Raw genomic sequence first — 24,678 nt, forward strand, 5'->3', positions numbered from 1 at the left:
CTCTCTGTATCTTTTTATTTCCATGCGTGGAAAGCAAAGATAAAGTCGCGTTACAGTTTTTACTTACATTTTATCATGATCGTTGTCGACACAAAATTCGATGTAATAAGATATCACGACGAAATAGCTATACGATGCACTAGATAGACATTAAATTGTAATATTCTTTTTCTTAAGTAATATGATGATTTATTAAGCAACGTTCATTTTTAAAGATAGCCTTTGCAGATATCTAAGAATTTGCGACTTTTCAAGTATATTACTTTCTTAATAAACTGTCAATATTCTCTACCACTGATGTTCAGTTGCCAATATCGATGGCAGATTTTCGTTTTAGAGCAGTAGACATTATCATCTTCTTTCGGTAGGTAATCTGCTAGATCGTGTGTTTCCTTTCCCGTTTTATGGTCTCAGCCTGTCTTATCTAGTACCCTTAACGCTTTTCGATGCTTTTAACGATGAGAAATGTTACGGCCAATAGCTTGACACTTTTCAAACTTTTAAGATTACCCGTATTTTTTTTTTTTATTGCTGAATTACACGCCTCTGTTGTCACACTTTTACGATTGATCTTTATGTCCAACAATGATATTTTCTTGCAGATTATTATAAAACATGGTAATAAGATTCGACATATTTAACGAATGAGATTTGATGTTCTATTTAATCCAATTTTATCATTCGTTCGGTTTAATGAATTTCATATAATCATTTTTCATTAACCTAATATTTTATTCTAATATTCAAAATAAATTGGAAAATGAACTTTTCATTATTTTATTTAGAGTTTATTTCAATAATTTCAAACTGAACGACAATTTATTTTAACTATTCGCCAGAAACATTTTGATTCTTATGTCTACCTTCCTCTATCAAATAGGTAGATTCCTCTATCAAATAGGTAGATCATGCAGTCGTAATAGTGCAAGAAGTCTTACGAAAGCAACCACTCAATTACGTTTTCTTCCTCCATCTGTCTCCTATTGAGGCATACAACGTACCACGCTCGATTTCGAAAATCCCACATCTCGTTCCGCCATCTTCGTTCTATCGTTTCAATTATTTCGAGAGGGAACCGTACTTTTGACGAAAACACCTCCCCGCGTAACCCAATTACGTCCCTTAATACCGACAGCTAATTAAAAAAAGTGCTTCAATTGATAAAGCGAGACGGGTGGAATCACTCTTAATGGCGTTTAAACATGTTACGTCGAATAAATTGGAAACGTCGTAGATAAGGGAACGTTGGCATTAGTATAATTTGAAAATTCTTGAAAAGAAAATTAATAATTTGACAAATTAGTTGAAGGAGAGTTGCAAAGCTGTAATATATTTGGATGCATATTACAAAACAGTAATGCTAATATAAAAAGTATGATATGACTTTTAAGAAAGACACGTTACGTTTATATCGTTTTTATCTCTTGACATTTGTATCTACTGTATCTTTTGTTTAATCACAACAGTACGATTTGCCTTTTTCTTTTTTGCTTTACATACATGAGTATAGAAAGTATTTTTACACAGAATATTCAATCCAATTTCCAATAAACAAAATGTCGAAAAAATATAAATCGATGAAAATATAAGGATAAAATCGAAGAATGGAAACTAAAACGCGATTGGAAACTAAAACAAACCGTGGGATTGTAGGTCTAGCGACATCAGAACCAAAGTACCAAATATCGAGTCGATGAATCTGCTTCGATCTCTCGAGTACAGGGATCGTGCTCCGGACAAGCAGCAAAAGAGATCTCGCCCTAAAAGGAATCTGCTGTAACACTAACTGTCCCATTAGAAGAGTTCGGTTTAACGAGCAGGATTAGTCGAGGCGCGTGTTATTCTCATGTCCCACCCCGGTTAACGATTTCCGATAATGAATTTCGTGGATTCGACCGGTCGAAGAAAAGACCTCGTTTGCTCGTGTACGCATTTTAACAAACGAGATTGAAAGCGGCGGTATTATCATAACAGGCGCCGTTAATCTTTCGGGGCTTTTTGTTCTCGAGCAGCAATTTAACTCGAGTAAATGCATTTGTAATTCGTTTTTTAATTCAGCCTCTTGTCATGCAAATCACGAGCGTATGCATCGCCTAGATGCGGTTTAACGGTTTCGAAAATCGAGCTTCGGCAATTAACTGGTTAGAAGGGTCGCGGAATAATGGTGGTATTGTAAGGATGTGCTCGTTAATTTTTCGCGTAGTTTTCAGAAGTATGAGGAAGAACGTCATGAGAAAAGAAAGTAAGAGTAGAGAGGGATACATAGCATTGGAAAAGTTCTTGTCGATATACGTTCATATCACACAGGCTCATGAAAGTATAGTGAAAATATAATATATAGGGGAAGAAAGGTAAAGAAAAGTACGAACTTTTCCTTGAACAGCTTTAAAGAATAATTTTAGCGTCAGACTTATTTGAATGTTGTCAGTATTGTCTTTGCGACACAAATAGTTTCTGCGTTGAACTATGGTCTCTCGACTATAGATATACAACTTCATATTTTTATGAAAATTTTATAAAAAGATATTTATTTGTTTATTTCGGTACATGTAAATTTTCTATAAATGTGTAACATCCGCTGTCTAACAATAATTACTTGTTATACCTAATGAATATTTGTAATTATTACATATAAAGAAACAATATTTTTTATGCAATATAGTTAAAATATAGAAAGAAAATGTACAATAAAAATGTACAATAAAATGTAACACATCATGCGACTAGGAGAACGGTAGTAGCGTAAGTGAAAGTAGAGTAAGACCATGCGTGGTCAGACTTGTTTTACTGACTCTTAAGACTTTAATAAACGACGATTTTCCATAACGTTTCCTCTTCCTATATTATATTCTTAGCTATCTCAGATTAGCTAAAACTTCAAATATCTTTAAACAATTTTATACAATACTTTTAAGATACCAATTTATTAATACATTCTTTGCTATTAAATTTGCACTGGAAAAATGTATTATTCCATCGGAAGTGTCTTTGTATTAAGCAATTTGTATTGAGCAGAAATTTTATTGTTAAATAACTACACTAGCGCCGGTGGCCAATGGCAATGGTCAATGGCAATAAACGTGTTAACGAAAAGAAAAATTCCAACCTATACGATATAATTTTAAACGATTTTTTGGCATTGAAATCAGAATGAGTAGTCTGCAGTTATCTCTTAACGAAATCTCGCCGCAATTGCGAATGAAATAAAGTATTTAATGAAACATTTAATCGTCGAGTGATGCGATTATTTATCGGAGCCTAATTTAAACGTCGACTAATATTTTATCATGTTTTTCGTTTTACGGCGGCAGGTTTCACGACGAGGAGCACGCGAATCTCCTTAATGCTATGTGGCTCATTGCTATCACATTTCTGAGCGTCGGTTTCGGTGACATCGTGCCCAACACGTACTGCGGTCGAGGTATAGCCGTTTCTACTGGAATAATGGTAAGGCCAAGATCCAAAGTTTAATACAGAAATTCTCGCGAGATTTGCATGCACCTACCGCATTTCTCTAGGGATAGCATGTTAACTAAAATCTTTCATAGATTTTCATAGTAAATATTAGACTGAAACATAGTCGTATTACAATATGAAAATTCTCGCAAGATTTACACATCTATCGCATTACTTTGAGGACGGCACATTGAAAGAGAAATGCTATTGATCGTGTCATAATATTCTATTATATTGTACTATACATAGAAATGATGACTATAAAGAATAAAATCAATGCAGTTCGTTTTATCCGTAATACTTTAATTAAAACACTTGTCTTATCAAAAATAAGCAAGTGTCTGAATATTTTTCGCATTTCAAAATGCATCAAATACATTTATTACGTATATTTAATATTAAAATTACTGAGACAATCAAAATGAACGATTCGTTATATTTCATAGGAATTTTATAAATTTACGATAGTATATTTGCTTGCTTCTCTCTTTGCATTGCACATTTCTCATTTTGATTCCTATAAATTTATGCTTTAATCGTTGGCAATTCGTGAAACGTAGATTCAAATCTCGTTCGTACAATTATAACAAGAAGATGCCGATGAAATCTGTACCGGTTCTCGTCAAAAATATTTGATAGAAATTTCAGCATGTTTCGACAGTATAAAGGGAAAGCAAGTGCTATCGATCGCAGCATCGCGCCAAGTGCAGTTACGATGCATTCGAAGCGACACTTTGTGACGATAAACGCGACAGCGTGTTCCAATCTCTCCATTGGGAATGCGCCTGGTTCCTTATTGTCACTGCTCACTGTGACTGATGCTAATTCACGGATTTGGGATCATTCATGGCTGTGAATCGTTAACCAATTTAATAGTCATGGCCAATTCTCCCTTTTCACTTAACAAACGTGTTCAAATTCTAGATGGTCCAGTAATATTCACGTTTATCGCCTTGATTCTCATTTGATTGTATATCGGATGATCCTCTTAAGGGGAGGCTAAGGTTAATTCGTACAAAAATAAGGCATGTTTCTGTGAATTATTTGTGACGACACAGTTAAAATCTCTTTATTAAATCCAATAGTACATTAAAGTATGACATTCGAAGAATATTGTATAAAATTTTCACGGAGAAATATTAAAAAATACGGCAATGGCGGTAATTATTCGGACGTGTCTCGGAAAAAAGTAGAATTGCTCATAACTTGGTGCTGGATCATCTGAAATCAAAAAATCAAAGTTCATTCGTTAGGTAACAGTTTTCCCCAGGTAACGCTGGGAGGGTTTTTCGAAATTTCAATTTTTCACTTTTTTGTAACACTTTGAAGGGAAAATTAGCCGCAAGTTTTCGCAAAATCGGCTAATTTTCCCTTCAAAGTGTTCCAAATTTTCGCAAAATCGGCTAATTTTCCCTTCAAAGCGTTCCAAGAAAGTGAAAAATTGAAATTTCGAAAAACCCTCCCAGCGTTACCTGGGGAAAACTGTTATCTAACGAATGAACTTTGATTTTTTGATTTCAGATGATCCAGCACCAAGTTATGAGCAATTCTACTTTTTTCCGAGACACGTCCGAATAATTACTGCCATTGCCGTATTTTTTAATATTTCTCCGTGAAAATTTTATACAATATTCTTCGAATGTCATACTTTAATGTACTATTGGTTTTAATAAAGAGATTTTAACTGTGTCGTCACAAATAATTCACAAAAACATGCCTTATTTTTGTACGAATTAACCTTAGCCTCCCCTTAAACTAATCGAGCTCGAAGATAATTTTATGATTTAGATAAATTTATAGGAAGCGGTTGCTCCTCATTGTTAGAATAAATAAATAGCTTGATTTCACTTTATATTTTAACATTTTACTTTTTAGTATACTATATAATTCTTTTTTTATGTATTGCTAAATTGTTGCAATGTACTCGTAACAGGTGTTAATTCCTAGTATTTAGGGCAAAGTAAAAATCTATGATTTATTAAAATTTTTTCTCACGAGCAAGTGAAATTTTAATCACAAATGAACAAACTTCTATTTTCGAACGAGGACATCCTTTTTGTACAGTGGCGAGAGTATAAATGGGGAAGTGCTCATTCGTAAATTCAACCAATTATATTACACCAAATTTTATTTTCATTTTTTTTCCTCTTTTTATAATATAGGATTCAAAAATGCAGCATGTCGAACCACTTTGAATACAAAAGGACTTTCAAATCTTTATTTCGAGTAATAATTATTAGATTGCGGATGTTTATACATTTAGGGGAAATATTCAAAGTTTGATAGTCATTATAATGTTTAATGACTGAAACAAATCTCTATTTAGATTCCATTTCCCTATGATATATATCTCCACAAACATTTGTAACTCGAATAACAGCGAACTAAATTAAAAAAGTTTAATCTAATATAAAAATTTCCCCTACTTACGACATACTTGAAACATTAGTTCTTCAAAGAATGTTGTTTACGATCTTCGGTAAAGGTTTCCGCTTAAATAAAAAATTCATAACACGACACTCGAGAAGAATCAGCTACTAAATTTTAAAAGAATTATCCTCCACATTGTGATATCGCTAATTCGTGGTCTGAATTCTAGCAGCGAAATAGATTCATACCATGTTCGCGTCCCTCTTGTGTCCAGAAAAACAGATTACACGTATAATGGAATCAAATAAGGGATATTGCTACCGCAAAGTGAATATAATTCCACCGACACAGAAAGGAGAAGATTACACCTTTAATCGGGACAAAATACCATGTGTTCGTGAACAGAATTCCTTATTAGTCACGTGGTAACTTTATCAACGAGGGGACAAGAACTTTTATCAACACACAGAAGTCTAAAAACTTTCGAATGATTTTATATAAACGAATAAATCTGAAAATATAAAATGAAATCTTTTCGTGTGATGCTACGTTTTCGAGAAAATCGAGTTTCAAAATTTATCGAATAGATACATATTATGGAACTTGCTTCATTCCAAAGTGGACAGATATGAATAATTAACATGTATGTGAAAGTAAAGTGAAAATGTAAAATAAAATTAAATTTGGAAATTTACGAAATATACGTGCACCAGTTCATCACTAAACATGTTTAAATTCTATTTTTTTTTAACAGGGCTTTAAATGGAAAAGTTTCTTTTTTTATTTTTTACATACTTTCGCATACAGTATGGAACAAATTTTCAATGTCGACTTTCTCGAAAACAAAGCGTCATATGAAAACGTTTGATTCTGTATTTTCGACTTAGCTTTTCACGTAAAATCCCCTTGTCAATTGTGCCATGGTTTTGCCCAGAACCCTCTGTATAGGGTAACTTCAAACGTGAAACACGCGACAACCGATGAACCATGAAATTTTATCCACTTACAGAAAAGTTGAGTTTCTATCCTGAGAAAGTTCCTTTGGCCGAAGAATCAATCAGTTTGGAAAGTTTTTATTCGATAAAAATCCATCGACGGCTACATCGCATTGCTGTTAGTTAGCAAACAGTCGTAAACGGGCAATAATCGAGGAAAAGACTACGAAATTCGTTTTACTTCGAGTCCTTTACTCTCTCGATAAAATTTCGCAGAGAAAACAACGTCAAGACGAAGTAATTTCCTGAGAGAAGTCTTTTACGTAGGAAACATGGCGGCCTCGCAAAATTGCCCCTGTACAAGGAACGAAAGGACGAAATTATATTTTTCGATGTTACAGAAAAAGAAAAATTACGAAAACTTTCATCGAAAATACAGGAATTTTGATATTACGTTAGCGCATTAACGATGGAGCAGACCAATTCAAATGAAATTAATCGAAATGGATACATGACAGTGTATAATGTAAATATAAAATACAAATAGTTCAAGTATTGATACGCATCTGAATATTTTTAAATAAATAGTGTAGAAATATATCAGTCAAATCTTCTGTAATTTCCTGTAATCAAAGTTTTGTTTACTCACATACAAGCTGCAAATATCTATGCAGTTTATGGAAAATTAAAAGCTGTAGAAACGTAAAACATAATACACATTATAATTGTTAATTTTTAATATACTTAATCATTTAATATTTATACGCGTGTGGTAAAAATGCTTCAGCGTTAAAGTATTAAAAAATATAATCTTTTGTAGCGTTAATAGGACAAACGTTGTATGCATACAGTGCGTTGTGTATTTACAGACAATTTCTTAAAATGATGATGACTGAATTTTTGTTCAATTAACTCATATCTGGCTGAATTGCTAGTTTCGTAATTAAACACAGTGTGAATAGTTTCACAGGTACGTTTGACGGTGTTTTTAGGGCGCCGGATGTACGGCCTTGCTGGTGGCGGTTGTTTCCCGAAAGCTGGAGCTCACCAGGGCGGAGAAGCACGTTCATAACTTTATGATGGATACGCAATTAACGAAAAGGGTAAGACGCACCTGTTCGTACATCTCGCGGAGATTGTTCTTGTCTATAACTATATATATATCTCGGTAATTTTTGTGACATTAAACAATATGTTTCATGCACATTTTCAAAATCCACAGTATTTGTATCGTTTGTGAGGAATGCTTAATAAAATTCGTTTTATTTGAATTTTACTAAACGATACGAGTGAAGAGATAGCTTTGCAAAATAATTGACTATTTGAATACTTTGTATCTATTTTAGTTTCAATATTTTATGTTTCTTCGTTAGCCAATTGTAATGTAAAATAATCTATAAAAGTTTTAATAAAAGAATGGCAAATATAGATGCAGGCTTCGTGTAAAAAACTTTGAGATTCATTTAACCTTTGGTTTACGACGACATTTTCATTTCCTGCAAATTCTATTCGTTGAGAACTTCCCCAAATATGTTCATATTTAACGCTTGTATGATACATCGAACTCTACTTTATGAACTTGTTTTTAGTATTTTCAAATGTCGTTGTTTATTAATCCGTGTATATTTCACAACGATATCCTCCACATAAATACGTATCTTATGATCACCTATTTATCTAGTTTTTAGAAAAAACGATACTTTTAACGAAAAATGCTCTTTTCCGCCAATTCCTTCAATCGTAAACATTTCTCAAAAATACACGTCAGGTAGATACCCTTCTTTAAACATTCAATTTCTACTTTACGATCCAAAAACCACTAAACTCGAGCAAACTCGCACATCAGAGTTTCGATATCTCCATGATATGTATGCCAATGTTGACGTACGAGAATCTTTCGCAACAAGAGAAGCGCCGCTCGTGTTTCCAGGCCGGATGCGAACCAACCAGACCATCTAATGTGTCATTGTCATTTCTACCCGTTCTTGATGGTTCGAGTGTCGCTATCGATCGTCCAGCCTGGAACAAGAGAATCGCATCTTAAAAGGCAAGAACTGCATCGACCTTCTGTCATCCACCGAAGGGGAAGACATGAAAAATGAGGGAAAGAAAAATGGCAAGCTAGAAACCAGACCTCTCTCGATAGTAACCTGAAAAATCGATTCATTTCTCTCCGAAGATCGAGGACGTTTCGTTCCATCTTCGCGATTTCAATCGATGAACCTTCGATATTTTCGAGTCTCAAGGGAACTTCAAGGCCCTTGATAAGCCAATTAACGAATCAGAGTATATTTCAAGCTACTTATGAAGTATTCAGTCTCGTCGCAGCCGACAAGCGGCATATGAACGGCAGCCGTCTCGTTTCTGCCTCTCGATCGAAGACTTTAGTCACAACCAATGAATTAATTAATAGTTGGTGATATCTATAAACCACGGAAATATCAAGGAGTAACAACGATAGCGGTTACATCATAAGTCAGGGAAAGTTCGTGACGTATCCTTCTGAAGGAAAATCGAATGTTTAAAATATTCTGTAAGCGTTAAAATTAGCGGTGGCTTAAGTTTACGGCCTTCAAATGTCGAAACATGTAAATGAAGACATTTTTGAAGAAGTAAGGATCTTGTGTTCCTTTCAAGGCTGTTCGATGTTAATTCATTGACAGAAACGTTTCTTCCTATTTCTTTCAAAAGTATACACCCTAATCTACACATATCGGTGATAGAGATGAGAACTTGTTTCTATTGTTTTCGAGATAATTTCGTCCTAGATCTATCATCCATCAAGATAAACATCATCTCGATCGCCTCTCAGCAATTATTGGATGTATTTGAAATTACATTGTTCCAATTTGGTTCATCAATACTTTCACATATTTAACTTTTATCCAATTAACCACGAACGAGGAAAGCTGCTAGAAAGTAGTATTATATCGTACTTTTTGAAAAGTTCTGTTTGTAATTTTTACAAATACAATTATACGCGTGAAATGTGATTGGTGTTATCGTAGTTTGTTTGTTGAGGAATTGTAGTTTGATTTGGGTTCTGTGGATGACATGATTCGTTTAGAGACGGAACGAGATATAAATGCAGAATGTATAAATGATTAAAAGAAAAGAAAAAGAAGACAGAGGTTATCTTAAATCGATAAAATCGATTATTGTAGCATGTTTAGTTCTTACCACAAACATTTGGTATATTGACGTGCAAAGGAAGTTATAACGTGCCCAGGAGTGTTGTTTCGAAATCTATTTACCTTCCATCCTTAATTTCACTAAAATCAAATATTAAAACTTATTTATTTAACTTTCTTATTTGTTTAAAAACCAAGAAGAGTATATTTTCTTTAAACGATTCCTCCTCCATTTGTTCGAAAATTTATCGATACCGCAGCTACGATTTCGCTAAAATCAAATATCACGACGATAAAATAATGCAATAACTTCATTTATGTAAAAATCAAGAAAAGAGTATTTGTTTGAAAAACGATTCCAATCGTATTTGACTTGTTTCGTTTATTTTATTTATCTCGTACTTTATTCGACCAACATTTCGACTGTAATTCCATCAGAATCGAACATCAGGGGAATAAAAATAAACAGGCGAGGGATCCGTTAGTTAAACGCGGAATAACGAGATCCGTTCTCTTTCAGTTGAAAAACGCCGCGGCGAACGTGTTGCGCGAGACGTGGCTAATTTACAAGCACACTCGGCTGGTGAAGCGTGTCAATCCGGGACGTGTTCGAACACATCAGCGGAAATTCCTGCTGGCTATATACGCGTAAGTCGATGTACAAACACGTGACTAATTTGGCTTTGATTGGCATTGTACAATTCTGCTAGAACGAGAAGCGATTAACATTTCTCATCCACAATATCGAACGTTTCAGACTCAGGAAAGTGAAAATGGATCAGCGAAAATTAATGGACAATGCCAACACCATCACGGATATGGCCAAGGTACCAGCACGCAAGTAACATGGAATCCAATTAAATTTTCTTGGTCATCGCTATGACGATGAATCGTATCGCGTTGATCGATCAGAGCTTCTGTGTCTGTGAACAAGCTCTTCGTTTGGCGACCTATACTCTCCAACGTGATGAAAAAAATATTGTCTCCCGGTAACTCGTAACAACGCTGTCCGTTCGAGTCTGTTGTTCGTTAATCTCCATTCATGAAAGTTTTCAATTGTTCGACACGCCGCGACTCTCATTGTACCACTGCTGATCCACTATGGTCGATGGCTATGATTGTGATTGCTCGAGGTCGTTGAACTGAAGAGCCAATATCTTATTTCTGGATCAAAGTTTGCGTATAATTATATTTCTAAATTATTTCACGTCTAAGACATGTTTCATGGTTTCAAGATGCTTTCGAAGCAGCAGTATGTTGGATAGAAAAGCAGAATTGTCCCAGGAAATTAAGCATTCGCTACTTATATTGTTGCGTTTATACTAATTACAATTTAAGGCCAGTAACTTAAGTTTATCGATTCTTTAAATGAAAAGGGATGTTGTACTGGCGTGAAATTTCACCCATAATAGCATGATAACATGGTCTTTCTTGACAATAGTTTTTAAGGATTAAATTTTAACAAATGAATCGTCCTCGTATGAGCTGTACAGAAGCCAGATTGATTATCTCCATAAATGGAAAAATAAAGAAAAGTGACACAAAATTAACAAACTTGCAAAAGATGGAATTGATCGATTTGGCTTCTGAGAAGTTCATATATGATAAATCCAAACTAACTCCATTTAACGATTTCCAAAATAGACGCAGAACACAGTGTACGAGATCGTGTCACACATGAGCACGCGTCAGGACGGACTTGAAGAACGTCTGGTGAACGTGACGGACCAGTTGGTCGCCCTAGAAGAGAAACTGAGCAGTCTGCAGTCCCAGCTGGATCTGCTGCCAGAGGAGTTGACCAGATGCTTGGCTCAGCACGCCGAGCGTATAGAGCAGAGGCGAAACTTCCTTCACCCGGATACCGCAGTCGCGATGGCGTCGACTGGAGGCGGTGGTAGCGGTATCCCAACCGGAAATAGCTTATCAATGGGCGTCTCCGTGTCCGCTCATCATCCTCTGGCCAATCTGTCAAACTCGCTGCCACACTCCAGGAGCGTCCCAAGCGCGCCTAGCACCACGTCCCTTCACCCTTGGCCGGCCAACTCGATCCTACCGCCAGTTTCCAGTCGTACGCCTCACCTGGTGCCTGAAACTGGAAGGCATCACAGTCTGGCACATTCCACGGTGGCCACGACCACGACCTCGCAGTCGGCCACCAGGTTCGCCTCGCAATCTGGAATGGGAGGACTGGGCAACAGTCAGGGGTCCGATACGTCTCCACACAGCTGAGTCTCGTCTTTGCAGCCGCAGCACTCGTATTAAAATAGGACATGAACGTATGATTCGATGTCCTGAACGACGCTCGCGTATCATTGAGTCCTTTCCCTGCGGACCGATTCTCTAGTCTGTAAATCTACGTCTGTTCTGTCTGTTTGCTAAACTCTTTCGAGGATGGGAAGCTTCTCCAGGCCCATCTTCGAGTGTACTGTGAATTCGTTGACCAGTGTCCGCGAGCCTCACGAATAGTGGTAGGGTCGTGTTTGATTGATGAAAGTTTAACATCGGTTTGGCCGTGAGGCGATATCGATCGTGTCGATATTATGTGTATAAATGTTGTCTAGAGTGTAATGTATTTAATTTATTAATTGGTAGGCAATTACCAAATCGGTTTGCGTATAGCGAACGTTATGTTTAAGATATTCCTTTCTTCAAATTAAGTTTCGTGATTGAGAATTCAGAAGTATATCGATGCAAAGAAATCCTGTGGGCAACCTAAATAAGTGCTCTACTCCTTTGCAAACTACCTGAAGGAATTGATTTCAGATATACTTGGACGTCTCAGTATCTGCATCCGTCGTAGCTAATTCATCCATTTCTTTTAATTACGAATCGAATCGATACACAAAGACAGTATCGAATTCGATATTTCTAACGAGCCAAATAACGAAACTTCGAGACCATCGCTGAATAAACCGACTCGCCTACTTTTATAGCCGCAGATAAAACGAAAGTCTTGCAGTAGCATCAACGACGGGTCCAATCCTCTTCCCGATTGACTGTGTTTTCTTACGTCAAATGATACCAAAAAAAAAGAGATACTAGAGAAGAAAACCGTGCACGTAGGCGAACATACAACACACAACATATGTGTATAACAAGAGGGAAAATCGATCGAAAGTTTCGTGGTGGAGATCCAAAGAGGCGTGCGTGGACGAAAGGGAGGGACTCACGGACGCGAGCGTCCACTTCCAATTGCTGCGAGCTGCTCCCCTGCCCAATTTGCGTGCCTGAAAACTTTTTTCTTAATGTTTAAATATATATTCGACACACACGAACTCCATCTTATCTCTGTATACCTCGTGAATAAAAAAAGAAGAAGGGAAAGAGGAGAAAGAGAAAGAAGAAGAAAAAGGGACGTGGACAGGCACAAGGTGTGTTTAACGTTTTACGTGTAATGTGCGTGGAGAACGTCTCCCCTCGATGAGGACAAGGGTGGCTCTTAAGCTGGACGAGCGCACAGCGAACGTCACATGTTAGAAAGAAAAGTTTCAAACTCGTTTACTAGGGAAATATATATATCGTTTTAAGGAAGGGAATATATACGACATTGTGTTCGTTTACGCGAATTTTTGTTTCACTTGAGATCGCGTGCAAGAAGGTGAAAAGATAGCGTACAGTATTTTACGAATATTTTAAACGATACATGCGTAAATAGGTTTCCAAATAACAGTTTCTTAGTCGTTTCGATTCGAAATAACGAAACGCCTGACATACACTACTTGTCTGACTATCTTCTCCTCTTTGCGAGCTGATCCTTACGTTTTCTGTCAATGGACGAGGAAAATGGAAAACGTAGAATTCTTCTCCGAGCTGTGATTAACGTTACGTCGAAAGCTTATTAAGTACAATCACGTGGTGACGTATCTTGCGTGAATCATAGCTTATATACACAAATACCAAACTTCGAGATTGTGTTATATCTTTCGAGAGAAACAACTTGAAAGAAATATCTAAAAAATTTGTAACAAACCGATTTATTTAAAGAAGAAAAGAACAAACTAAAATTTTGTTACGATTGGCCATTTACCCCCTCCGATATTTTTACCTCTTCCTAATTTTATGTTATCGATAATGAGTAAATTATACCATCTCGTGATTGTACCTCCGTAATATACCTTCCAAAAGACAACCGAACACGAACAGAGGGAAAGAAAATCGAGTCAATCGAGTGAGCGGTGGTTAATCGAGGACAAAGTACATTATCAACGCACTTCCGTGTCGAATCACGCTGGACGAGCTTGAAGGGCCACCGAAGAAGCCACGAAGCAAATGTCCGAAGCTGATGGAAGGAGAACGCAAAGTGATCTTATCCGCTTTAACGTCCGTAGGTTACATAGGATATTATATTGTTAGTGTATACAAAGTGTATGTACATGGCGCATGGGTACAAAGGCTACGTTTCCACCGAAGGGGGAAATTTTTTTTATAAACGGTCTACGCACGCTGGTCTACGCGTGTGTGCACGATGGTCCACCGTAAATATTGATTTTATCGAAAATTGTTACCGACGAAAATGCTGCAGTTCAAAGGGGATGCACCGTGTAACTTGTTTAATCGTCTCAAAGGGATTATTACACCGATTCACAAGGGCAAACAGTATATTTTCAGAAAAACGAGTTTATTTCTCGCGATAGAACATTATAATAAATTTATTGGCGCGTTAAAAGAAGAAAATGTAACGTGAGATTTACCTTGACCTATCTTCCTACACCTTGACAATTTCTTTCGTGTATCCGAATCTTTTGGACATTTGGACGTTCGTGTGAAAGAAACTGCTTTCAGATGTGTTCAGAAATTCGAAGTCGCGAGATACTTCGAAGTATCCAAAAAGTGTTCCGTTAATTCTTCTCTGATGAAGGAAATGATGTTAGCATATTTCTCGTTAAGGCAGAAATATTTCCACGAAGAAGACGATAAAATCATGACGACTAATTAGAAATGTTAAAAGTATAATCGACTCTGAATCACGTGTTTATACATATTGAAATTTCTCACGAAATTATTTTGTACGATTTAAACGTCTTTTTAAGATTGTGTCCAGATTTTAAATTACGTAAGTAAATTCCTTTTCTGCAAAGTTTCAAGATGATTTTGAAATTATATCGTAAAATGTAGAACTTTTAATAACACGTTGAAGGATCTCCTGCGAACTGTATTCTTTTCTTAACAATATTTAAAAAATAAATATTTATAAGATGGTGCAATTTTAACTGGACCAATCCGTGCACTCACATGAAACCGCCGCCAGAGATAAGTTTAATTGAACGAAATAGGACTAGACAAATAGAATGTAATCAATTCGCGAACGAAATCTACGAGACTGCGTGAAACGACACATAAAACAGGAAGTTGTAACATACCCCATAAAACCTCACTACATCCTCATAAATAGCAGAACTTTATATGAACCTATTTGACAAGCAATTCATGTACACAAAGAAATCCTCTGGTTCTCCCTGTTATTTATGATTCTTCGTTCAAATAGAAGTTCACATTTACAAAACATTCAATCGATAACAGTTCGTTTAAATAAATGGACTTCACGTAAACGAAGTTCTATCGTACCTTATCCACAAAACACGCTTCCGTTTCCGAGAACATCATACTAACGTTTTAATCAAAAGAGTACATACGTTTCTTTTTATTTCAGAGATGAATAAAGTCAAACAAATGCAATTGTTATTATCATATGCAATATTAATACGAAATTCGTATCGGGTGAAATTTCGTTCATTTCGAAAGGTGAATGAGAATTCTTTACTTAGTTTCCATTTATTTAGTCGTATTCATAACGGTATGAATTCCATAAAAATCCGCCATCACGTATAACACACAATCCTTTACACAGCCAGGATATTCGATTAAATTACCACTTCCTGTTTGAGTGAGGATTTCAGTCAGTCCGGAAAGACAGACGCCCTTCCTCGCCGTGTATGCATTGTGTGCGACCGTGAAAACTGTTGCCGGTTCTGAGCGGAAGTTAACGCGGCCACGGGTCGGTCGACCTTATCGCGGTTAATCCGTCGAGGGTGGCCGAGGTTCCGGTCGCGTGACGTTCGATCGTTGCCGGGCAAGTCTGCGAATGCGATCACACCGATATCTCTCGATACGGAAACGTACCGGACGCGTTACGTTGCCGCTGGCAATTCAAGTTAATTACTTTAATTGATACTAAACGTTGACGTTAACTACGTGATCGGGGGAAGGGAAAACGAGAGTACGTTAACGAGCTGCGTCGACGGAAGTAATCGTGTCACGCGACGCGACGATTAATTTCTTCGACGCGATCACGTATATATACATGTTATATACATACACATATATATACATATATATTATACACATACGCACGCACACGGACACACATACATGAAAAACAATATAACATACGAGGACATCGTTATACAATGAACGAATACACGAATAATATACATACAGAGAGAAACAGATACCTATTATTGATAACATATTATGATATTCGATGGATTGTTTCGTAATATATTATTAATTTTCGGCGCGGTACTGACGCGTTGTTAAGTTGTCCATGCATTCAACGTGCAGAGATTCGTTCTATCTGACGTGATCAATCCTGATGTTGTTCAGACCTCAGTGAAACGAACATACAGCGACGACGTTATACACGTAGCGAGGATAAAGTGGAGAAAAACGAGGTGAGAGAGCGAAAGGAAAGAAGATAGTAACGATAAGATGTACGATCAACACGCAGGGAAAAATTAGAGGAACTGCGAAGATCGAGATTTTTGGGGGCAGAAAGAAAAATCATGGAAAGTCTCGAAGGAGAAGGAAACGACGAAGAAGAGATGCAAAGAGCGGATCGATTGGATGAAAGGGAAAAGGGTCACGTAGCTCTCTAGACAGTTACTTCAAGTTGAAGAAAAAAACGCGCACATATTCATTCACACACATATATACACTCGTGAAAGAACAAAAGCTAGTTCCTTAATCAACGATGGAAGAAAAGAAGGCTTATTCTCTGCCCTCAGAAATAGTCGAGCGTTCATTCCCGCGATAAATGTTGGGACCTGGTTTGTCTTGTCCGTCATTGTTTCATTTCGAAAGCGTTGTTTCGCGGCCACTACGAAACGCGAAACGGGACCAAAGAAAAAAAAGACACAATTGTCACAAAACGTTCTCATTCCCCTTCTATCTTCTATCCTCTTCTCTGGCTGCCTCCATTCAATCTCTCTCTGTCTCTCTAACTCCTACGATTCTCTCTTCTTAGCCAATTCTCTGTTATCCATTATAAAAGTACACCCCTCTATCTGTCTCCTACCTCCATATGTCTCCCTTTCTCCTAATTCCGCTCTCCCCCTCCCTCTCTCTCTCTCTCTCTCTCTCTGTGTCTCTCTCTCTCTATACTTCTCTGTCGCGGCTCAACGTACTGGACACGACAACTCCACACGATATTTTTATATAGATTTCTTAAAAGTGCATTATAGTGCCAGGAAGACCACGCCAAGTTAACAAAATAATAAAAAAAAAAGTAAAATAAAAAAACACACACGTAACGTGCAGTCTCAATATTGATTCATTAGGCGATAGGAGATTGATTCTATAAGTATTATAATGTATAAATTACGGGCTCTCGTGTAGCTGAATGATCGTCGAAGTGATCGACGAAGCGGCGCATTGGTCATGAGGGACACGATCGAGGCGGCTTCATACAAAAAGAGAAAAAAGGGGAATGAAAATTGGAACTGTTAAAAAAATCAACGCATGCTTAATTATAGCGATTTATATCGCGGTTTTACGAAGCACGGATGTGATTAGAATTTTAACGTTCGACCAAAACGTACACGCCAATCGTTTGTACGACGTTGAGAATTTTCGAGTGTTCCAGGCTGCGTCGTTCGCTGATAACCAAAAACAAGATTATCGACGAATAAAATTAGACTGACGAGCGTAACATCGTTGCTTTGAATCGTAAACTAGTTTCCCACGTAGACAGCGAGCAGCTAGGATCAAGGGAACTTGTCGTTTCCGGTCAACGATCGAGATAAGTTGAAGATTCCGCGAGAGATTTCCGCTGATGAAGGTGAGAAACATCAATGGAAAGATTTATGGCTGGATCGTTTTGAAAGAAACGGTATTCTTTAAATGCAAAGTTAAACAGTGGCAACGATCGTTTTTTAAGAGACAGCTGATAACAGAATAACTGAAATACAAGAGAGGAAAATAAGCTACTTGTTGCTTCGTTCACATTGCAGACGTTGATATCCTTTCGAAAAATAAGTTGCGCCCTTTATCGACGAATAAAACAGTGAATATCGATTACAGAACCCTTCCACGATTTTATTTCAACGAGAAAATACTCTAAAAATCGACCTAACTTCCGAAATAATAACATCATCGAGTTAGCAGAAGGTTAATAAAAGGAGAACAGAGAGGAAGACGAAAGGAAAATTATGGAAATGAATTTCTTGCCAAAAGCATGTAAACATATCTTCACAGGAAAGGTTTGTTTTCGCAGAAAAATGGACGGAAATGGAGGGAAAAGGGGGATCGACTCAATGTGATAACCCGTGAAAAGGACCTTAACCGGCGATCTATATATATATATATATATATTGCCCGAGTGAAATTGTTTCATTAATAACTCTTCCTCACACGTTCATACACACAAATAATTATATCGCGTGTGCATATGGGACGAAGCGCCTTTGTCCACTCGAAATATTTTCGTTATTTTGAACAATGCTAACATAAATATTTCCAACGACTCTATCAAATAAGTACGCAAAGGTTAAAAGAATCTAGTCTTTGTTTCGCTCTAAACGAACAAATTTTTAATCACTACCAAATATACTTTTTATTAAGGTTAATTACAGAGTAACTAATTAATTATATATTATAATTAATTATATAGAGTAATTAACGACTATTTGATCGTATTGGTCAGAATAACAGAAATATTTTCAAAAGACAAAGCTCCTACCCCGTCGCAGATATGCCGAGATTGATTTGTATGTTTATACCTGTACATATGTGTATACTATATTATGTAATATACACGATATTATAGTATATAGTGTATATATATATATATATATCGAAACATGTATTATGGCCTTTGTTTCAAGCAGAGTTTATATACGTATGTTTAAGGAGACAATGGAGGACGCTTTTGTGTTCAGGGGCACAAGTTCCGACATACACGCACTTACGATCGCCATACTTTTGCGCCCGTCGAGTGTTTCGTGAATGTTTAAATGTTGTACTTTACATGTGTACATATGTATTTTGTACGTTCGATGAGCTCGAGAATACTGGGCGCAAAGCGTGGTCGAACACCCTGCTGTCGAAAATAAGGGTGGTCTCCCCTTGTTGCGCGACGCACGGCGGTGTACTATGTTGATGTTAATTCGTTCGAGGTCTAAATTTATGGTCGTCGATAGTGAGAATAATACAAACGCTAGTCCCACAAAACACAATGTTATAAATATTAGATATTTCTATATATTAAATAATTATTTATATCTAATATAGAATATCTTCTTTAAAAAAAAAAAAAAACAGTTGTACCTAATCTCTTGCACCGAACGATATCGAAATAAAATTTTGTAGACTCCTCTTCGCAGAAGATTATCTAAAGAAGAAAAATCTAATTCTTTTACGTTAAGCTCCAATTTCAATTTCAATGTTTATTCGTATGAATGTAGATCTACTCTGTCAAAATTTTAGAATTCAAGAGGAAATTTTCAAATTCGTTGGATATGAATGAACAAACTTTCCAAGGTATGTAAACGTTTGTGTTATTCGAATCGATCGACGTAGCGCTTCGTTTTCTGTATTACCATCAAGATATAAAGATAAAGTATCCGATTCATGTCTAAGTGGATGCGATATGGGAAAAGAACAAGAACGCTGCATAAAAGCATCTCTTGTCCTCATCTAATCAGGCATGCATAACGACGCCACACGTTGATCGGTATTATAACTTACATGTTTACTGTACGAATGTGCATACGTTATTAGATAAGGATACAAGAGACCTTTATGCGGCGTTCTCTTTCTGCTCCTACATCGCTTTCTCAGCTCGCTCATGCACTCTGTTTTCATATCTCTATGCGTGTTACGGAACATGCGATTGTGTCAAGTTTAAAACGCTGCGCACCGTGTTACACAGCGGCACAATGAAGCGCGTTCTTGTGTTTCTCGAGAAGCATGAAAGCGACGTGCTACGTAATATGCACGCGTAACTGCCGCCTTCATTCCATGAATCGTTCGTGCCACCGGTCGTCAGTGCTGTCAGTCATGAGAATGCGTCGTAATTCGAAAAAAAAGAAGGTAGAATGAGAAAGAAGGAAAATATAACAGAAGATTATGTTGCAATGAGCAAAGAAAAAACGCACACACGAACACCAGAAACTAGATGAAACACGCGAATCGCGCTGTGGACGAAAGTAGAATAAACGAACGAACGGACGAGCGTAACTGAAACGTAGGCTAAATCGGATTATCTTTGTACATAAACGTAGTTGAACAGAGACACGTTGTTTCCACGTTGATCCTCGTATACTTTCTTCCTTCCTGTTGCGATTAATTAGCGAATTTTTGGATCGACGGGCTGACAAAGCGATTATGCGATACTTGAAGAAGTAAGAGGAGAAAAACGAAGAAAGAAGTTTTTAAGAAAACTTGTATAGGATCGTAGAGGGGTAGTAAGACGTAAAAGATATTTAACACGCGAAAGAGAGTAAAATAACGCGGACGATCGCCTTAAAATGGCGAACGGTTGCGATTGATCGTCTTCGGGCGCGGTTAATCGATGATGATTCGTACGAAAGATGAATGAAAAAAGTAACGAAAAGAAAGAAAACGGGGAAAAAGAGGAAAACGATGGATGGCGAAAAAATATCGAAAAGAACATCGGAGAAAACCGACTTCTCCGAGCGATTTATACAAAAATTACCACGTTATTACTACATATTGGTCATTTATTATTGTTATTATTATTACGGATCATTACTATGATTATTACGGATTATTATGATTATTATGATGAATAACGGTAGTGTTTAAACGGTTTTAACTCTCAAATACTTTATTAAGATCTTTACCAATAATTAACTAGCGGGCTGTCGCCGTCTAACTGTTACGTAAAATGACCAAAAAATTACTAAGTAATGTACTATCTATTAATCTATATAGGGTGATTTAGCGACCACGAGTTAAGGGGAAACAGTCTTTTTTAATGAGCTCTCTCTATCTCCCAATTTCTCCATTTTTCTTACTATTTATCATTGACAGGAGACACACAAGATGAAGCAAGGTAGAATCGCTTGTTGTTATTTCTCGAAATTGTTATTATCATTCTTAACACGTCATCGCGCTCATTTATCATATAATCATCGTGTCGTCGGGTCTTTATACGAATGAATTCAGTCTGGTTGCATCTGTGCCTGATACATGGTTGACTCATACTACTGAAAATTACGTTTCAGTGCTTGTCTCGTCATGATTGATAAATGAGTCGTATGGAAGTAGTTTTATTTAGTCTAAACGATCAACGTTGATCATCGTTAAGCTCTAACAAATGAACATTATTAATAGATGGTGCGTTGAACGAATGGTGCATTGAAAGAGGTTTATACTATCGCTCAATTGCTTACAACGAATCGATTTTATGAACTAGCTTCACAATAACTTCGTCACTTGTAAACAATTTCAGTCATTTCATTCTATCATCTGTGACTTTATTGAATATTTCTTTACTTATTCTCGTTTTTAACGTAAAATAAAAACAATGGAAGAGTCATTGTGGCTCTCCTAGTCGTTTTGCATTATAAAGATGTCAAATAAAATAAAGTTGAAAAATTGTTAATAGAAAGAATATAATACAAAGCGAAGTGAACAAAGTTTAACATATTTGGAAACTTTCTACTTTTCTCCAAGAAAATAATATTAGTATTGCCAGGAAGTTTCGCTTGCTACATACAATTTATCGAACCATGTTGCATAATTTAGAATATTCTTTGCCGTACCTCGTTATTGACGTCTTCAGAAACATGTAAAGTAACTTCGCTCCACAACAGCTGGATCGATGATTTAATAACGACTAGTCAGCGTACAACATTTTTGTTCACGATACGATTCGATTACTTTCATCTACATAAATCCATCGCGAGTGCCGTTGACATTGCAATTGATTACGTAAGTCCAGGGAGTTTTGTTCGCAGACAACCTGCATGGAACATGGAAATCGCTGAAACAAATCGTCGAAAGGGTCTCAGTTTCTGGCGACAGTTGCAAATTCAATCAGATGGCAAACACATAAAGCTACTTTATAAGATTCTACTTGCTAGTAAACTAATCGTGGAATAGTGTATGTAGCTGCAACGCGTACAAATTTCACGATATGATATCGAATAAAAACCTGCAAAGTTTTTCACATACTTTGGAAAGAATTTTATAAAACTCCAACAACTATTTAGAGGAACTAAAATAATGATACTTTAATATTCTTTTCTCTTTTTTACAGATATTGTAAAAAGCATAAAAACACTGTAATTTATTAAAAAAAAAAAAAATTCAACTTAAGAATAGACAAATTTATATACGAAATTTTTCATGGCACAAATAAGAATTTGTTCATCCAATCTTCCTCGATCATCCTTTTCATGTTCGATAGCACGTGAAGAGATATCGTTCATCGCTTTTACGGTTTCCGGTCTCATGAGTGAGGAGGAGCTTTTGAAAGTAGAACTCCTATCGTGAACAGGCTGCATCTTCTGTGTGTCCTTTCAGTGTGACAGCCCATCGAAAGAGGTCTAGATTACGAACGAGTAACCCACAGGGTGCCACGTTAGCACTTGTACATTGCTGAACGATTGCTGGCGATGAAAAAGCACATGATGCTTGCTCAACTGCGAAAAAATTGTAAATCTTTGGGTCGTTCATTTCCCAAACGTTCGGTGTATCCACTGAATTTAGAGGAATTGAGAGAAATCTATATTTCTTGCTAATTTTCTATCGAAAACCGTTCACAAAATACCGTTGTTACTTGAACTATCGATTGTAAAAAAGAAAAAACGAAAAAAAGCGAACAATCGGCAGGAGAATAAAAAGTGAAACTAGATAGAAACTTTTTAGAAGAGAAAATAAATTAGCGACGATACTTGAAAGGGCCAGTGAATTTTTAGCCAAATATAATTATAATATCGAGTTTATCGAGTGAATGAGAGTCGATTAAAAATTAAACAAACAACCGCACCACCTGTACGTTGGACAGAAATCTAGGCTTTCGTTTCGAACTTTGTTTTTTCCACGTTCAATTGCTCTATTGTGTTTCATAGGATTCTTTGTACCTAGTACCATGATTGATCGTGAGTAAACTTTAGAAGCTTTACCATTGGAAAATGGACGATTCACATATAGAATGTAAACACCGTGGTGAATGGAACCATGATTGAACAAAAAAATATGGTACCTCTGTATTCCATAGGCGTGAAGCGTACGATGACGCAAAGTTAATTTCGATAAATATTGGATCGGTAATTCGAGGGCTAATTAGAATCCTGTAGAATTTTGTTCAGTAGAATCGAAACATTTTAATTCAATTTTGCAGTGATTAATGGTAAATGTATTTGTGTGATAATATTTAAGTAAAAAAGATTTACCTTGCAATTTTATGATTGGACTGCGAAATTGGATACTCATTCGATTTATTACTGTTCACTGTTTTTATTTTTATATGACTCGATTATTATTCTATTAATTGTTACATGTATTGTACACTTATCACTTCATGTACAATTCTAGCAAGCTCGTTTCCCTGATCACCGATCCAATGAACACGGATGATAGCGTTCGTTTTACAAAGGGAATCGTGAGCAAGAATAAAGGTAGGAAGAAGGAATTTATAATTTTATCTAACCGAAGGAAATTTGCGATGTGATCGTGAATCTTGTTAACGCGAGAGTGAACGAACGTTATCGTCGTGCAACGAATAAATTTAAAAAAGAAAAAAACAATTCCCACGCAACGAATCTTGAAAGTAGTCAATATCTAATCAATTCCGAAGATACCGTAGCGGTAGACGATTTAAGAAAACAAGAAAAAAAAAAAGCGGAAAAAATGAGAAACCAGTGTAAAAAGAGTAATGCCAATAACGTTGAATGAGTGAAGAAAGGAAAGAGACAAGGCAAAACACGCTTGTAAAGTGAACGATATTCAAGCGAATGATGAAGAATCTTTCGTGAGATTGAATATCATTGTCGAGCATCGATTGTAAAACTAAGAAGGAAAAATAGAACAAACCGGTGTTGTTATTCCGAAACATACGAGTGGCGATGCGAGGTGTATATATATATATGTATTATATATATACATACATATTATTATATAATTAAATATAGCGATGAGAAGACAAACAAACAAAAAATGTAGCACATATTTTTAAAGAGAAAAAGATGAAGAAATGAACAAAAACCGTGTTTTGAGAAAGCGATATGTCGAGCGGATACGCACGTGCGGTGCTAATCACGGCACTAATAAGTTAAAGAATGAAAGAAAATAAAACCGATGAATTTCGATGATCTTTGTTAATCATAGGCGAATTAATTAATATCAAGCGAAGCACCAGTCGATAAATCTCTAATCGTAGCGTGTATCTCCGAAGAACGCTGCTAAGAAAAAAAAACGATCTTCGATCCTTTACGAAAGGATAGGAGTATAATGACTAACAATGTTTATGAACCAATGCATTTTCATGCCGAAAAACAAATAAAATTTGCAAGTCGAATCTCAATGTCTTTTACTTTGAT

General features: G+C 36.4%; 1 protein-coding gene across 8 annotated transcripts in view; it reads left to right on the forward strand.

Annotated features, from left to right (window-relative positions):
• The window catches only part of LOC126917941 (small conductance calcium-activated potassium channel protein), a 240,366-nt gene extending 215,710 nt beyond the window's left edge, over nucleotides 1-24,656 (forward strand). For all 8 annotated transcript variants that reach the window (XM_050725394.1, XM_050725395.1, XM_050725396.1 and 5 more), the window contains 5 exons: nucleotides 3,312-3,447; nucleotides 7,754-7,864; nucleotides 10,413-10,540; nucleotides 10,650-10,719; nucleotides 11,537-24,656. In XM_050725394.1, coding sequence (XP_050581351.1) covers nucleotides 3,312-3,447; nucleotides 7,754-7,864; nucleotides 10,413-10,540; nucleotides 10,650-10,719; nucleotides 11,537-12,121 — 1,030 coding nt within the window. In that variant the 3' untranslated portion in view covers nucleotides 12,122-24,656. The remainder of the gene's footprint in view (nucleotides 1-3,311; nucleotides 3,448-7,753; nucleotides 7,865-10,412; nucleotides 10,541-10,649; nucleotides 10,720-11,536) is intronic.
• The last annotated feature ends 22 nt before the right edge of the window (nucleotides 24,657-24,678 follow it).

Source organism: Bombus affinis, chromosome 6 (assembly GCF_024516045.1).
Source record: "Bombus affinis isolate iyBomAffi1 chromosome 6, iyBomAffi1.2, whole genome shotgun sequence".
In the NCBI taxonomy this organism is placed as follows: domain Eukaryota; kingdom Metazoa; phylum Arthropoda; class Insecta; order Hymenoptera; family Apidae; genus Bombus; species Bombus affinis.